Below are 16,419 nucleotides of genomic sequence, written 5' to 3'. Positions count from 1 at the left end.
CAACATGTGCAGAAATATTCTCCTCTCCAAATGTAGCAAGTTCGTTGCTACCAATTTTTTGTTAGCTTTGAGCAGTCTTTATTTTTTATGATTTTATTTTTAAACTACCAGCAATAAATTTTAGTAGGGAAAATGTGCACATTCTCATATAGCTTTTAAACAACTTTTTACTGAATTTGAGTGACCTTATAGTTATTAGATGCCAGTTGTTTCTTTACTGAAATTTAAGGGCTCATGATAAGTTGGTGAATAATGAGCTCTGTACCAGCTTATCTTCTTGGAAGCTACTAGTTAAGTAAGTGTACAAACCACTTAGATAGGCTTTCATCACTTAAATATTGAAAATATTTGATCTTTTCAGAATTTTAAATGCCTTTTTTCTTTTCACCATTACATTAGTCTTTTAGCATATATCTTGGATTCTTATATTGCTTTCTTTTTGTAAGTGATTTAATCAACTTTAATGAAACAGAATAAAATCTCTTTCTAAAAAGTTGATTTTTTTTTAAAGTTGGTTTTATCTTTGACTCATTTATATTCTTTGTCCATTTTAATGTTTAATTTTATTAGCAGGTGAGAATTTTATAATCTATAAGTACTTAAACACCGTTCATTACTGAACTACTTACTGCCATGAAACTTCTGTTAATTTTACCTAATCTTTTTATAAGCAGTACTACTTTTCTATTTATCTAGAAAGTTTTAACTTGTCAGTCAGTCATTATGGAAATCTTTTCCAGTTTTCCTTGTTTGGTTCTGGTAGCTTTCTGGTTTATTCAACTAAATTTTACCTGACCATATATATAGTCTCTTGCCTCCATTTACCTGTTCTCTTCCTCTTTTCCGTATAAAGGCTTTCTCCCCTCCCTCCCTCCCTTTTCCTTCCATTTTTTCCTAGCTTTGGTAATAGACTTACTTAGCTATGTTTTGAAAGGTCCCTTAGGCCTAATGCCAAAATCACCAGTTGGCCTTCCTTAGCATCTCTTTTAAGCATCTTTTCTGTTTAGAGATGTGAGTTATTTACTGAATGTTTTTTCCTGAATTTTGGCTTATTAAAAGTTGTAGAGTATAGTGGGAGGGACATGTGAGTTTTTTAAATTAGTGGAATGATAAAAATTTTGTTTTCTTTATACATTTATTTCTTTTATTTTTAGGAATGGTGGACTCATCTTTGGTTAAATGAAGGCTTTGCATCATGGATTGAATATTTGTGTGTAGACCACTGCTTCCCAGAGTATGATATCTGGACTCAGTTTGTATCTGCTGATTACACCCGTGCCCAGGAACTTGATGCTTTAGATAACAGCCATCCTATTGAAGTGAGCCATACTTTTCAGCCATTGTCCTTTGCTCTCATTTCTAAAGAAATAAGTAATTTTTTATAGACATACTTAGGAGCCTGAAAAGAAAGGAAAATTGCGTGGACAATTCACTTGTTTTGTTTTTTTTTTAGTTCATGTTTTCAGTCTTGAAATCTCACAAGACTTAATAATTATGTTTCTTTTTAAGGTAGGCAGCGTAAGAATTTTATCTTTGTAGAGGCAAGTGCTATATACCCATAAGCATTCATTAAATACATTTTTATTGACTAGTATGGGAGAACCATGCTTGTTGGGCAGTATGCACAAGAGAACATCATGATTCTATTGTTTGTTTCAAAGAAAACTGAACATATTCTTTTATTGTTGTCATTGTCTGTTTCTATATATATTTTATTTCTTTTGACTTAGCCTGTCCTTATTTTGGCTAGTTTAGATGGACAAATTTTGCCTCCAAAGAGCTAGACTTACAGTCTACTTTGACATATTTAACCAGACTCCTATGTAATTGTAAGCCATTACAGTTGCAAGAAATCAAATGTTTCTCATTTCTTCCTTCCTCCCTCTCCCAGTTCCCCAATAAAAAGATCCATGGTGATTTGCCTCCTGGCAAAGCCAAGCCAAGACCTGGAGAGATGATGGGGATCATGTTCTATGCTCTACTTTATTACTGTTAGTTACTACACTCTTTTTTAAGGGTCATCATTATGTATTCATGAGTGAGCTAAAGGCGGAAGAGTGTCTTATGAGTTAGGAGGGTTTTCCTAGAAAGCTTTTTATGTCATTCGGTATTAGAGGCTGTTCATTTCCTGTCATAACCCTGAATCACACTGTCTGCCAGGTCAGTGTGGGCCATCCTGCTGAAGTTGATGAGATATTTGATGCTATATCATATAGCAAAGGTGCATCTGTCATCCGAATGCTCCATGACTACATTGGGGATAAGGTAAAAAAGCCATTTTAAAAAGTCTTCCATCCTTTTATGGTGAAATCACACAGTGTTTTGCATGGGAAAAAAAGTGTCTACATTTATTTAGATTAAGTTCCTAAGTAATTTTTCTAGACTCTGGAAGGATATTACCCTGATCTGGCTTATCTTTTTTTCTTTTTAATATTGACTCTTACGGTCTCTTAGATGAATGATGTATAAATGTGTTTGGGGGATGTGTGGGAGGCTGGTATAAAAGTTAAAAACAGACATGCAAGGCAAAGAGGATGCATACTTAAGTAAAAGACAGTAGACATTATGACAGATAGTTGTTTTTCAGTAAGTCTGACACTCAGCTAATTTGAGTAAATTAGCTTTTGAGTACTAATATGCAAATATACTATAAATTCCAAGGTCTTAATCTCCTGGATTTTAAAAATTGTGTTTTCTCAGGACTTTAAGAAAGGAATGAACATGTATTTAACCAAGTTCCAACAAAAGAATGCTGCCACAGGTAATCTTTAAGAGCTTGAGATAGCAGTGAAGAGGAGGTGTTGGCACTCTATCCAGAGTGGGACATTTTTTCCAAATGCTTAACCTTCCTTGTGATAGATAGGAAACAAAGTTGACCTGTTTGGTGCCATGTGTTAAGTGATGGATCAGCATGAAACAGAACCTGTTATCCTACCGGTCCCTCTCTAGGACTCTGCTCTCCATAGCTCAGTGTCCTGATACCTTAGAGAGTCTGAAGAGTTTGGTTTACCTTACCAGAACTTGTTCTTTTTGGTGGCTCATTGGTTTTTTTTTTTTTTTTTTTTTTTGGCCTAAGTTGACCATTGGCCATTAAAATTGCTGCAAATTAACCATTTTTTAGTGAACTTATGAAACTAGTTCAGTGAGTTTGAGTGAAGGTTTAAGATTTTTAAGTGGTTTAAGAGTGTGTAGTGATCTGTGATTTACTGTGTATGGGAGCCAAAAGAAAGAATAAAGGTATGAGTTGACTGAAGATAAAAAGAGCCAGTGTTGGAGTTTTGAGTTCTTCAGTGAACAAAAATAGTTTAAAAGCAAGATTTGTGTAATGTCACTAATACCTAATAGAATGACAGAAGTTCAGAGAGGGCTGGCCATGGGCTGTTTCTGAGGTTTGTAACCCATGAATTTCAGGACATGATGTAGGCCTGACACTCTCTCCTCCCACCTCCCCAACCCCCCACCGTAAATTTCCATCTCAGTTTATAAGAGAGAGGCATTCCATTCCTTAAAGCAGAGCTACAGGGAAATTTGCTCCTGTAAGTTTTCTGAGTCTTTAGCATGCCCACATGTAATACCTGAGGACAGAACCTTATAGTGCTTAAGCTGTAACATACATGCCATGACCCAGGGTCTGTGGAAGTGTTTGTAGTTCATTTGGTCTGGGGAGAGACCGGAGGATCTGCCTAACAAGCTTCCGGGCAAAGCCGGTACCTCTGGTTTAGCCGCCACCCTTTGCACAGCGAGGCCTACCTTGTACCATTTCTTGATTTGCTGGTGTTATGAAGGACAGTTGGTAGTTCAGACACAATGCAACCCCCATCCATGGTTTTGATTGTCTCTCTTCACTCCCCTTTGCTTAATCCATGCCTTTACGATCTCTCTCCTCAACTCCATAGTTGCCTACCAGCTTAGTACTTCTTGCCTGCCCCACTCTCTTCAGTTTTCTCTCTCACCCTGAGGCTGCCCAGGGTCATCTTTTTAAAGCGAGTCTCTGACTGCCTCACCTGCTGATTAAAAACACTTGTGTTACTTTACTCCCCTGTACAGCAGAGCCCCTGGCAGCTAGCCCCGCCTACTGTCTCAGCCTCACTGCCTACTGCTCCCACACCTGGGCCTGTCTTATGCTTACTGAACATTTGCTGTTACTGATATTTTCTGTCTTTTCTTAATACTTTCTTCTTTGTACATAGGCCATTTATTCTACCTGGATTGCCCTTTTCCCTTTGTGAGTCTAATGAACAACTCCTCTTCAAAATGCAGTCCAAAAGCCTAACTCTCATGAAGCCTTTATTTTTTTGGATTTTTCTTGAAGGGCTTTTCCTCTGTTCATGCCCTCCTTCTAGTGTGTATTACAGTGTATTGCTTTTTTATTTACTTGACCACCAGTGCTGTTTGACCGTGAGTTTACTGCAGCCTCAGAGCACTGAGTATTTTTTAACTTCTGTTAATTGAATGGGTATAACGGTTTTATATGGATTGTTTAGGGGTGATCTTGAAGATGTTTCTATTTGTTTCCATTTCTTCTTGTATGAATTTACCTGTTTGTCTTTTATTTATTAAAATTGGTGATTTTTTTTTTTTTTTTTTTTAAGTAAATTCTAGGCCCAGCGTGGGGTTTGAACTCATGATCCTGAGATCAAGAGTTGCATGCCCCACCGACTGAACCAGCCAGGCACCGCTATAATTTGTGATTTTTTTTTTTTTTTTTTTTTTAGTACATTGGAACAATTAAGGACATCTGAGACTTTTAAGACCAGTTTTTGTAATAGAGTTTATTTAATGTGGAGATGAGGGGACATTAATTTGACTCCTGTTTGTCTCCTGAACCTGAAAGAACCAAAGTATTGGTTAGCAAAAGGGGCACCTGGGTGGCTCAGTGGGTTAAAGCCTCTGTCTTCGGCTCGGGTCATGATCTCAGGGTCCTGGGATCGAGCCCCGTATCAGGCTCTCTGCAGAGAGCCTGCTTCCCTTCCTCTCTCTCTGCCTGCCTGTCTACTTGTAATCTCTGTCTGTCAAATAAATAAATAAAATCTTAAAAAATCTTAAAAAAAGGAAAAAAAATCGGTTAGCAGTATGATGTCAGGAGTTACAGAAAATTTTTGGTTTGTTTAGGAAAACAAAAATATAAACATTTTAGATTTTCATTGTTTGTGTTTATCTTCTAGAGGATCTCTGGGAAAGTTTAGAGAATGCCAGTGGTAAACCTATAGCAGCAGTGATGAACACCTGGACCAAACAGATGGGATTCCCCCTCATATATGTGGAAGCAGAACAGGTAACCTTACAACAGACCCTCCAGTTCCCCTGCCGCTGCGTGGAATGAAATTCAGTCAGTGTCATCAGGTTTGCTTTTCTGTACGTTTGTATTCTAGGTAACATTGAACCCAGCCCTTGCATTGTTTCCTTGGCGATATATTATCTCTGACTGTTTGTCCCCTACATCATTAAAATCATACATACTTACAGGAGAAAACAAAGTGTTGTCTACTTTCACTGTCCCCAAGGAGAACTCTGTAAACTTGTTGATGTGTTGTTGCTGTTGTTGTTGTTGTTTTAAGTTTATTTATTTATTTATTTAATCTCTATTCCCCATGTGGGGCTTGAACTCACGACCCTGAGATCAAGAGTTGCTTGCTCTTCTGACTGAGCCAGCCAGGCACCCCATGGTGTAAACCTAAAATGAACAAGTGGGGTTTATTCCAGGACTGCAGAATTGGTTTAAGCTCAGCCTTTGAACCAAGCTGTGTGCTTCTTCATGTTTATTGGTCACTCTGAAAATTTAAATTCCTGACATGCTAATCTAAGGTTGCACTTTTTAGAAGTGGAAGAGTCTGAAGACATAACCTCCCTCTATAAAGATTAAAACAGCTTGCTGTACTGTTATTTATTATGTATCCTTGTGGAAGTGGTAGTAGTTTTAAGTTCTTGTCTGCGTATAAATCCCCTTCATTACGTACAACATGGCCTTTTATTTAAAGTATTGTTATTTTGAGGGGCGCCTGGGTGGCACAGTGGGTTAAAGCTTCTCCCTTCAGCTCAGGTCATGATTCCGGGGTCCTGGGATCCAGCCCCATATCAGGCTCTCTGCTCAGCAGGGAGCCTGCTTCCTCCTCTCTCTCTCTCTCTCTCTCTCTCTCTCTCTCTCTCTCTCTGCCTGCTTGTAATCTCTATCAAATAAATAAAATCTTAAAAAAAAAAGTATTGTTATTTTGAGGCCTAAATGAGAAGTGATGTCTTCTCCCATTATATAGTGTCATCATCTTCATCACTGTTGCAGTTTGGGACACTTGGCTGTCCTGGTTTCACCTTCTGTTTTGTCACAGAAGTGTTGCCCCCACACACACAAAAAAAGTCAATACTACTATTTTAGCTTTTGTTTTTCCTTCTTTAGGTAGAAGATGACAGATTATTGAAGTTGTCCCAAAGGAAGTTCTGTGCCAGTGGACCATATGTTGGTAAGCAAGTGGCTTTAAGTGGGAGCTGATAAATGAATTTGAATACCATATGAGTAGTGTTCCAATTAATAGGAAATAATCCACTTTTCAGTATTTTTAATAGAATTAATAGAATTAAAAATAAGGAAAAAAATAAGGAAATATTAATGAAATAAAAATGAAATCTAGGAAATCAAAAAAGATTCATGAAATATTTGTAGTGTTTTGATATTCTTTGATTTTTTAAATTCCCTGTTTCTGTGTATTATTGGAAGCTATAAGGAGTAAATTAGGAACACCCAAGAAGTAATGTCTCTAGCCTTCATTCCTAAAAGAAGCCTTGGTGCACACTTGTATGGGTAGCTAATTTTTTTTTTTTTTTAATTCTTGGGCATACTAAGTAAGTGAACAAGTAAATAAATGAATAAATAAATAAATAAAGCCCAGTCGTTATTTAGCATTATTACATTATTATGTACCAGTTACCGTGCTAAGCAGTATAGCTTAGTAGTACTTAGAAGTACTGATCCTTCTTTTAAAGTCTTAGCAATCCCATTAGGTAGATAGTATTATTTCCTTTTTATAAATGAGGGAGCTAAGGTAAAGGTGGGTTAGTTAAGTGGCCCAAGGTCACCTATCTAATGAGTTAAAGAGTAGGAATTCAAACAAAATAGTTGGATTACATGAGTTTATACCTTTAACCACCACTCGACTCTGGTTTTTCAAAGATTTCTACAGGTCGTTGATTCTTTTGCTCAGAAAATTAGAAGTGTTTCTCTGCACCTTTCTCACCTCCTTTATAATAACAATTCTTAGTAAGGGGAGATGTATATCAGAATCACCAATATGTTTTTATGTTCCACCCTCCAAAATATGGTACACTCTACTAGGGTTAAGAGGTACAGCCTTCCATCCTTCCCTTGCTTAGCATTTAGAATTACTCTTTAAATAACTATGTCTGATAAGTTAGATGACAGGCTTGTTATCCAAAATAAATCCTTAAGTGTTACATTTTCTGTTTGCTGCCTCATAACAGTCTGCATGATAGGACTGACAGGATTTGCAGTTTTTTCAAACACTCTGTTACCAGTATAGGTAGTAATAAAACCAGAACTATCTCAACATTAGAAGAAAATTCTGATTTGTCGTTTAGCCTAATAGCATAAAGTATATAACTTATTAAGAGTTTACATTAACGCACTGGGCGGTGACTCTATTCTGTTCAGTATCTTAATTCAGAGTCTGTTTTGCTATCTGATACCTCAAAGGCAGTATGTTATCTGCCTTAAAAAAGTTTTGACTTTTAGCTATCACTTTTTAGTGGTGGAATCCATCAGCTCCAGGGATTGTCGTGTCTATCACAGAAATAAAATCAACCCTTCATTGTTTCAGGAGTATATATACCTGCACCTTAGAATGTTTTTAAATGCTATGTGAGAGCTTTTACGTACTCGAAATTTCTCTTAACAATAAAATCATTACTGTCTCTATTGCTCTGTAACGGGAAAGTGGCTCTTCCTTTATACTAGTATTATTCCGGTTGTGGAAGAGTTTATGTACCATTGAACATGAGCTGTTGGCCTAACAGTTAGACTCGAGTTCATGTGTAGGACGCCTGTCCTCTCTCTCCGCCTTACCCTCTTTTTCTTCCAGTGACAAACTATTTCTCAAGTTTCCTATTCGTTCTTCTTTTGCTTAAGGAGAAGACTGTCCCCAGTGGATGGTTCCTATCACGATCTCTACTAGCGAAGATCCCAACCATGCCAAACTGAAAATTCTGATGGATAAGCCAGAGATGAATGTGGTTTTGAAAAACGTCAGACCAGACCAGTGGGTAAAGGTGAGTCTAGAAATGGCCTGTTTTTATCTGACCTAAATTGATTGATTTCTGTCACTCCCCTTATGCATGTTATGGCTGGCTCTAAATTCTGCGTTAGTTTGGACTAGGACTTACAAAGACAGAAACGTAGGGCCAATTTTCAAATAATATGGTCTAGATATCTTCCCTTATGTCAGTTAAGGAAGTGATAGATAAGCAGATATTAAAAGATGGGATCAAAGGGGAAAAAATAGTAGATTATGTGTGAATTCACATTAACCAAACGATTTGTAGTCTTGCAACTTCAAACTGCACTGTCATTGTGATGAGATGATATGTTGTCATTGGAAATGTACAGCTATAATCAGGTGAGCTCAGACATGTAATAATAAGTTTGTGTCACTGAAATGTGAAATCCTGTAACTGATGTTGGGAAACCATTTCACAAAAAATAACAGTTGGTAAAGATGATTTTTCATTATCCTGTACTCTGCACCATTCATAATGAAAGTATCTACTAGACTTTTTACCCAGTTAGAGGTTCCTAATAAGATTTATATGTTGTCTCAGACTTCTTTGCTTTTCTGAAAAGAACCATTTTCCCTTTGTTTTAATACATATTTTACTTACTGGAATAGTGTATTACCACCATTTGAAATTATATCTGGAAGATGATGTAGCTGTATGAAATTTTTCTTACAAATGAGAAAAACATATGTACACAGTGATTGTAATTGAGTAAATAAAGGTATTATTCCTGTAATGAAAGGTAAAGGGGATCAATAAAATAGCAGTTGTATTATTGTGAGGTGATTTTTTAAAAAATACTTACATATAAATAGAAAAATATTTATATCTTATGCTATTATTTTAGCTGCAAAGTGTTATGTATATAAGTATTATCAGAAATATTTTTCCCTAGGGCTAACAACACATTATATGTTAATAAAAAATCTTTTAAAAAAAGAAATATTTGGGGGCGCCTGGGTGGCTCAGTGGGTTAAGCCGCTGCCTTCAGCTCAGGTCATGATCTCAGGGTCCTGGGATCGAGTCCTGCATCAGGCTCTCTGCTCAGCAGGGAGCCTGCTTCCTTCTCTCTCTCTCTCTCTGCCTGCCTCTCAGTGTACTTGTAATTTCTCTCTGTCAAATAAATAAATAAAATCTTTAAAAAAAAAAAAAAAGAAATATTTTTGCCTATTAGTAAATAGCTTATAGAGAATAATGACAGTCCCTGATTACCTTACTCCACAAATCATGTGAAATTACCTTTTAAGTCTCCTTAATTCTTTAAAATCTAGGACCTGAGCATTGTTCTCTTGAGAGTCTGGCTGAGTAGATGAGTGTAAAGGCTTAGTCTTCCTCAGATATTCCACAGCCCATGCACTCTTACATACAGTAAATATTTTCTGTAAACTTAAAACTGTCCACTTCGAGTGGATAGAAACTGGCCCATGTGACTCCCATCCTCCCTACCATCCAGCTCAGTTTGGAGCCTGATGTGGGGCTCAGTCTCCTGACCCTGAGATCATGACCTGAACTGAGATCAAGAGTCAGACAGCTTAACCAACTGAACCACCCAGGCGCCCCGACAACCGATTTCTATCTTTACGTGTTGTTTCATGTTCATCCCTGCCTGCATATGTGAGCTTTGTTGTTGTTTTTGCTCAGATAAACAAAAACCAGAACACTTTTCACACCTGCTAAAGATTGTTTAAAAAAAAAAAAAAAGAAAAAGAAAAACTGTTTTATTAACAATGACCATTGGGTGTCTTTTCAGTTAAACCTGGGAACAGTTGGATTTTATCGGACCCAGTATAGCTCAGCCATGCTGGAAAGTTTATTACCAGGCATTCGTGATCTTTCTCTGCCCCCTGTGGATCGACTTGGATTACAGAATGACCTCTTCTCCTTGGTGAGTCTCCCTCAAGTAGTATGATGGATTTTGTTGATTAAAAGATTTTGTTTTTCCTGGAGTGTCTGACTGAAACATAATTAGAAGAATATGGTTCTTCCTGAAGGTTGAACACCTTCTGGGACTAGAACAAATGACTAATTATTAATTAACAAGACAAGATTAAACACATCTAATTTACCAGAAACAAATCCCATCTCACTACTCCTAAGGCAGGTTTTGCAACTAAAACTATCCTTTGTAAGGCAGAAATTCTTCTTGGTAGAAATAGGTATGAGCCTTGAAGAAACTTCCCTATTGATGTGTTGGTTTTTTTAAAAATAATTAATTTAGAGTGATTTATGTGTTCTAAAATAGTGATTGTACTTCTCTTGAAACATCTAGTATTCTTTAACATTCCATTGCTACTCTAATAATAGCCCATTAGCTTTAGAATTATGTTATATTTGGCTTTGTTCCAGAAAGGATATAAATCAGCAATTAGTAATATTATCTTTATGACTCCAACATAGGTTAGATAATTGCCAGATGTCTGTGATAAAATTGTCAGATTCCTCCTAGTGTTCCTTTAAATTGGACTTGAAATTTTCCCTCCCCTCTGCAGTAACTGGTTTTGGATTCCTCCTTTGTATAAACACAGATTAGCATTGATGCACAAAACCTCACATCTGCTGATCTCATTGCTGAGAGAGACCTGTCCCAGGAGAGTGGTGTGTTTGTGCAGTTGGCTGCTGTAACAGAAGTTCTTTTTCCTAGCTCTGTTAGTTAATTCTGAAAGGACTCTGAATTTGTAGTGCCTTCCAGTTTGCCTTCTTTTAGAAATGAGTGAAGGACAGGCTGACGTTGACACAGTCTTCAAGTCCAGTTTTGAAAGAGCCTCTGTCAAAAGCCAAAGCCCTGACTATTTTTGCATCTTTTCTGAAAGTCTGAGAATTTTTTTAAATAAAAAGAAAACCAAAGCCCAGACACTGGATAGAAATAGAAGTTCATTGTTTTCTTTCTTGCTTTCTTTTTTTTTCTTTCTTGCTTTCTTTCGCTTTGAAGTGTAGTTGATACACAATGTTACATGAGTTTCAGGTGTGCAGCTTACTGATTCCACAAGTCTGTGCCTCGTGCCGCGCTCACTGCACGTGTAGCCACCATCTGTCACCAGACCAAGTGTGCTTCCTTACTTGGCTCTTTTATAAATAGCAAAAAAAAAAAAAAAAAAAAGTAAATAAGGAATGTTGTCATGATAGCATTTTTATTTAAATAATCCCCTGATTTTATATAGCCTCATTTCCTTTAAACCAGAGACATGACTGACTAGCAGTAGATAATGCTGAAAATGCATGCTTGTGTTTTTTTGTTTTAGTTTTTGTTTGAAGACTAGATTAATTTATGTTTTTTCCTATCCCAGGCTCGAGCTGGAATCATTAGCACTGTAGAGGTTCTAAAAGTCATGGAGGCTTTTGTGAATGAGCCCAATTATACTGTGTGGAGCGACCTGAGCTGTAACCTGGGGATTCTCTCAACTCTCTTGTCCCACACAGACTTCTATGAGGAAATCCAGGAGTTTGTGAAAGATGTCTTTTCACCTATAGGGGAGAGACTGGGCTGGGACCCCAAACCTGGAGAAGGTAATGGGTGTGCTGAATGGGAAAGTAGTAGAGGAGAAATTGATCCTTTTTTACTCAGCTGTTGTTAACAGTGTCAGTAATGTTACTATGTATTCAGCTCACCAGAAATTAACTCTTAGGCCTTTTAAGTTTATTGGTGAAATTACATGGGTTGCAAAGTAAAAACAGTGGTGGTTATGTGTATTCACGGCTAAATATGATTTGTAAACAAATCAAATGGTGGAAATAGAAATCTTTTACAGAGTTCCAAAGGCCAATCTATAATCAAGGAAAGCTAAAGGGAATTTTGGATTATTTTATTTATTATTACCCTAAATTCCAGGCACCTTATATGTATGACTTATAAAGACACTGAGAGACAGTACCTGAACTAAGGAAATTATTTACTTTCTCCATGTGTTCTCTCCTCTGATTATTTCTGTAATCACATATTTACTCTTTTGCTGTCTTGTACATGTTGGGAATGGTGGGTGATCTGAAGACTTTATATATAATTATTTTCTACCATCTGCAAATAACTAAAGATGGTATTTCCCTCCCGAGCAGTCTTGTCCCAGAGGGGGTCTTTTGCAGTAAGAGCAGCAGTAACAATTACCTAGAGCTCTGTGTTTTCCCTTCACTGATTCAGCAAATACTTATGCACCTAGTAAATAACCAGGTTCTGTTCTGGGAGCTGGTGGTACAACAGTGAAGAAAGTATTGCCCTGTGTGGCTTACTTCTAGTGGGAGGCACGGCAAATCATTAAATACATGATATTTTAGCTAGCAGCGGCATCATGAAGAAAAATCCAGATAGGTGAGGTAGCCAAAGAGGAGGAGGCCAGTAGCTCATCGAGTGGTCAGAGCAGCTGTCCCTCGTGATGAGGTGATGTGTGTGCATAAGCAGAGACCTCTGAGAGAGCTGGGAGGCCATCCAGAAGGAAAGGTTCCAGCAGGGAACAGCCAGTGTGGAAGGCCTGCAGCAGGAGCATGCTTGTGTCCTTGTGATTAGAGTCAGGACAGAGTAGTGAGGGAAACAGGGAGTGGGAAGCGGTTCAGCTCCTGTAGGACCTGTGGGAGCTCGTACACTATTTTGGATTTTCACAGTTAGTGGTATGAGAAGCAAACTTGAGAGCTGAAGAAGAACATGACTGGATCTGCTTTGTGGAAACCAGAATGGAGTTGAGAGCCCAGAGAAAGGAGCAGGGAAACAGGTTACAAAGTGCAGTTGAGGCACTGGTTGCAGCTTGCGCTTGTAGGTGGTAAATTCTGTGGTTGTTCTGAAGGCAGAACTGAATCTGTTTGGTGGTGGACTGGCTGCAGTGGAGTGAGAGGAGCCGCCACATTCTGGCCTCGAGACTGAAGGAGTGAAGTTGCCATCTGCAGGAATGGGGAAGACTGCTGCAGCAGCAGGCTGGGGGCGGAGGCAATCAGGAGTTGGGTTTTAGACATGAGAAATGTGAGGTCCTTTTAAACATCCTAGTGGTCTAGGCCAAATAAATCCACTTAGTTTGTAGATGGTATATATAGCTACGAAACTAGAGATCATGCAGGGCCTGAACATAAGTGGAGAGAATAGTCTGAGGACTAGGTCTTCGGCTAGGCTAGGATTTGGAGATTGGGTGGAAGAGGAGGTATCAGCTAGGGAGATTCACTGACCAGGGAGGAGAGAGAGTCAGGAGCAAGGAGATGTCCCAGACAGCTTAAGAAGCAGTGCAGATGGAGGGGCTCCTGGGTGGCTGGGCTCAGTTGGTTACGTGGCTGCCTTCGGCTCAGGTCATGATCCTGGAGTCCCAGGATCGAGTCCCGCATCAGGCTCCCTGCTCAGTGGGAAATCTGCTTCTTTCTGACCTTACCCCGTCTTGTGCACACTCTCTCTCTTTCTCAAATAAATAAAATCTTTAAAAAAAAAAAAAAAAAAAAAAGACAGTACAGTTGGAGAGTTATCCACCATGACAAATGCTGCTCTGAGTCAGGCAAGGTAAAGAACTGGTGATTACCTTGGCAAATTTTGTGGAGTGGTGGTGACCAGTTTTGGGTTCTCCAGACTGGGAGTAGGGGAAGAGGAGACAACATACTTAGACAGCTTTTTAAAGGAGTCTTTGCTGAAAGGGGGTAGTCTGGAGAGAGCTAGGTGAGTGGAGATACTTTTTTTTTTTTTAACAAAGTGGGAGATTTTATAACGTTTTTGTGCTGATGACAGTGATGGAATAGTAACAGAAAAATTCATGGTGTAAAAAGAGGGGAGTAATTGCTGGAGTGATGGCCAAGTGACGGAGAAAAGTCAGATCAGTGGAGGACTGGCTTTAGGCAGGAACAGAGATCCCAGAAACAAGACAGGAGAGGGTATGTGGAGACAGTTATAGGCAAAATAGTGGATGTTGTCTTTCTTTGTCATGGTGATAATGTGTAAAACTTTATGGGCTCAAACAGAGCTTTATGAAATAAGGAGAATGTCTTTTTTTTTTTTTTTTTAAATTTATCTATTTGACAGAGATCACAAGTAGACATAGAGGCAGGCAGAAAGAGAGGGGCAAGCAGGCTCCCAGCTGAGCAGAGAGCCTGATGCGGGGCTCGATCCCAGGACCCTGAGATCATGACCCAAGCCGAAGGCAGAGGCTTAACCCACTGAGCCACCCAGGTGCCCCAAGGAGAATGTCTTTAGCTTTCTAGGTTTATAGCTGGAAGGGCCAAACAGCAAAATAACAAAACATTGCCTTGCAAGTCAGTACCGGAGCCAGAATTACAAATTGGTTCTTCATTGATGTCCTCTTGTGTTATCTATTGATCTGTGGTTTTCTTAAACTTACTTTTTACCGAGGTACAATTTAGGTGTAGCAAGGTGCACAGTGTAAATGTTACAGTTCCCTGACTTTTGACAAATGCAGACACCAAAGGAGGTTGCCTCAGGGCCTCTTCCCTGTCAGTCACTGCCACTCAGGTGTCCCCTGCCCATCCCCAGCAGGCAAACACTGTTCTGCCTTCTTTCACCCTCGGTTAATATTACCTCTTCTAGAACTTTATATAAATGGAATGCTAATATATATTCTGTTCTTCTATCTGGCTTCTCTCGCTCAGTATCATAGTTAAGATACATCCAGTGTGTTCATTCCTTTCTGTTGCTTAGTGGTATTCACTATGTGAATATGCCACGACTTGCCTGTCCATTTTGGTATTGCAATCTGTCATTGCTGGTGTTAACTTTCTTTTTTTGAAATATAATCAATATATCATAAAACAGACCTCTTAAAAATATACAGCTTAGTCTTTTTTAGTTTGTTCACAAGGTTACACAACTATCCCCATATCTAATTCCAGAACAATTTCTTTAGCCTTAAAAGAAACTCCCTACCCATTGGCAGTCACTTTCCGTTTCCTGGCAACCTCCGTCCTGGCAACTACTAATCTGCTTTCTGTCTCTATGGATTTGCCTGCTCTGGGCATTTCATATGTGTGGACTCCTACCCCATGTAGCCTTCTGTGTCTCGTGTTTTTCACTTAGCAGAATGTTTCAAAGGTACGTCCATTTTGCGTTGTCTATCAGTACTGCATTCCTTTTATAGCTGAGTAATACGCTGTTGTATGGGCGTACCACGTTCTGTATATTCATAACTTGATGGATGTTTAGATGGTTCCTACTTGACAGCTGTGAATACTGCTGTGAACATGTGTGTAAACAAGTTTTTGTGTGGACATAATGCTTCCATTTCTCTTGGGTATATGCCTAAAAGTGGAATGGCTGGATCGTATGGTAACTCTCTGTTTAACCTCTTTAGGAATTGCCAGCTTGTTTTTCAAAGTGGCCACACATTTTACACCCCACCAGCAATGTATGAGGGTTCTAATTTCTCCACATCCTTAACAGTGCTTGTTACTGTCTGTCTGTCTTCAGTCATCCTAGTGGGTGTAAAGTGGCATCTCCCTGTGATTTCAATTTGTGTTTCCCTAATCACCAATATTGAGACTCTCCTTATGTGCTTATTGCGCATATACACGTCTTTGGAGTCAATAGATCCATCAGAAGTTGATTTTTAAATCTAAGATTTCAATTTATTATACACAGCATACTATTTCTGTATGTGATCTTTCTCTGAATCTTGGGTCAAAACTGAATGATCTAGGCCTGTTCTGCCTCTTCCTTTCACATACAGTCCTTAGCAGTGTACTTTCCTAGATGGAGTAAACATTTAATAAATTCAGATCATTGACATTTGTAGACAAAGTCAGCAAATTTATTTGTTTAGCTATTCTGTTTAGTACTTCATTTCACTCTTATGATTTGAATAATGTAAATCAGGTGTTCTCTCAAGTACTAAGGTAATTGATTGTGTTTGTTCAAGATGATAGACATAGTATAACACAATTACAGGATAGCCAGGTAGCATATTTGTGAAAACAGGATTTTTAAGCAGTTCCATGTCTCTTACTTCTTAATCAGGTCATCTAGATGCACTCCTGAGGGGCTTGGTTCTGGGCAAACTAGGAAAAGCAGGACATAAGGCAACGTTAGAAGAAGCCCGTCGTCGGTTTAAGGACCACGTAGAAGGGAAACAGATTCTCTCCGCTGATCTGAGGAGTCCTGTACGTTTTCATGATGAATAACCTTGATCTCTAAGTGACTGCATCATTCTGTGTATACTGTGGAATGTGTTTAAT

The 16,419-nt window shown here is 38.5% G+C and overlaps 1 protein-coding gene and 1 long non-coding RNA gene across 3 annotated transcripts in view; one reads left to right on the top strand and one right to left on the bottom strand.

Annotated features, from left to right (window-relative positions):
* Nucleotides 1-16,419, top strand: part of NPEPPS (aminopeptidase puromycin sensitive) — an 84,066-nt gene that overhangs the window by 58,449 nt on the left and 9,198 nt on the right. For both annotated transcript variants that reach the window (XM_082704734.1, XM_082704735.1), the window contains 9 exons: nucleotides 1,155-1,319; nucleotides 2,161-2,265; nucleotides 2,701-2,761; nucleotides 5,166-5,275; nucleotides 6,392-6,455; nucleotides 8,135-8,274; nucleotides 10,031-10,165; nucleotides 11,565-11,784; nucleotides 16,202-16,344. In XM_082704734.1, the coding sequence (XP_082560860.1) occupies nucleotides 1,155-1,319; nucleotides 2,161-2,265; nucleotides 2,701-2,761; nucleotides 5,166-5,275; nucleotides 6,392-6,455; nucleotides 8,135-8,274; nucleotides 10,031-10,165; nucleotides 11,565-11,784; nucleotides 16,202-16,344 (1,143 nt within the window). The remainder of the gene's footprint in view (nucleotides 1-1,154; nucleotides 1,320-2,160; nucleotides 2,266-2,700; nucleotides 2,762-5,165; nucleotides 5,276-6,391; nucleotides 6,456-8,134; nucleotides 8,275-10,030; nucleotides 10,166-11,564; nucleotides 11,785-16,201; nucleotides 16,345-16,419) is intronic.
* LOC309850659 overlaps nucleotides 10,179-16,419 on the bottom strand; it is a 46,137-nt gene continuing 39,896 nt past the window's right edge. The window contains exon 3 of the long non-coding RNA XR_014304388.1: nucleotides 10,179-11,343. This is a non-coding gene — a long non-coding RNA (uncharacterized lncRNA). The remainder of the gene's footprint in view (nucleotides 11,344-16,419) is intronic.

Source organism: Mustela nivalis, assembly GCF_964662115.1.
Source record: "Mustela nivalis genome assembly, chromosome: 17".
In the NCBI taxonomy this organism is placed as follows: Eukaryota; Metazoa; Chordata; class Mammalia; order Carnivora; family Mustelidae; genus Mustela; species Mustela nivalis.
The sequence above is the reverse complement of the archived record's forward strand: the minus strand, read 5'-3'. Positions and strand labels throughout refer to the sequence as shown.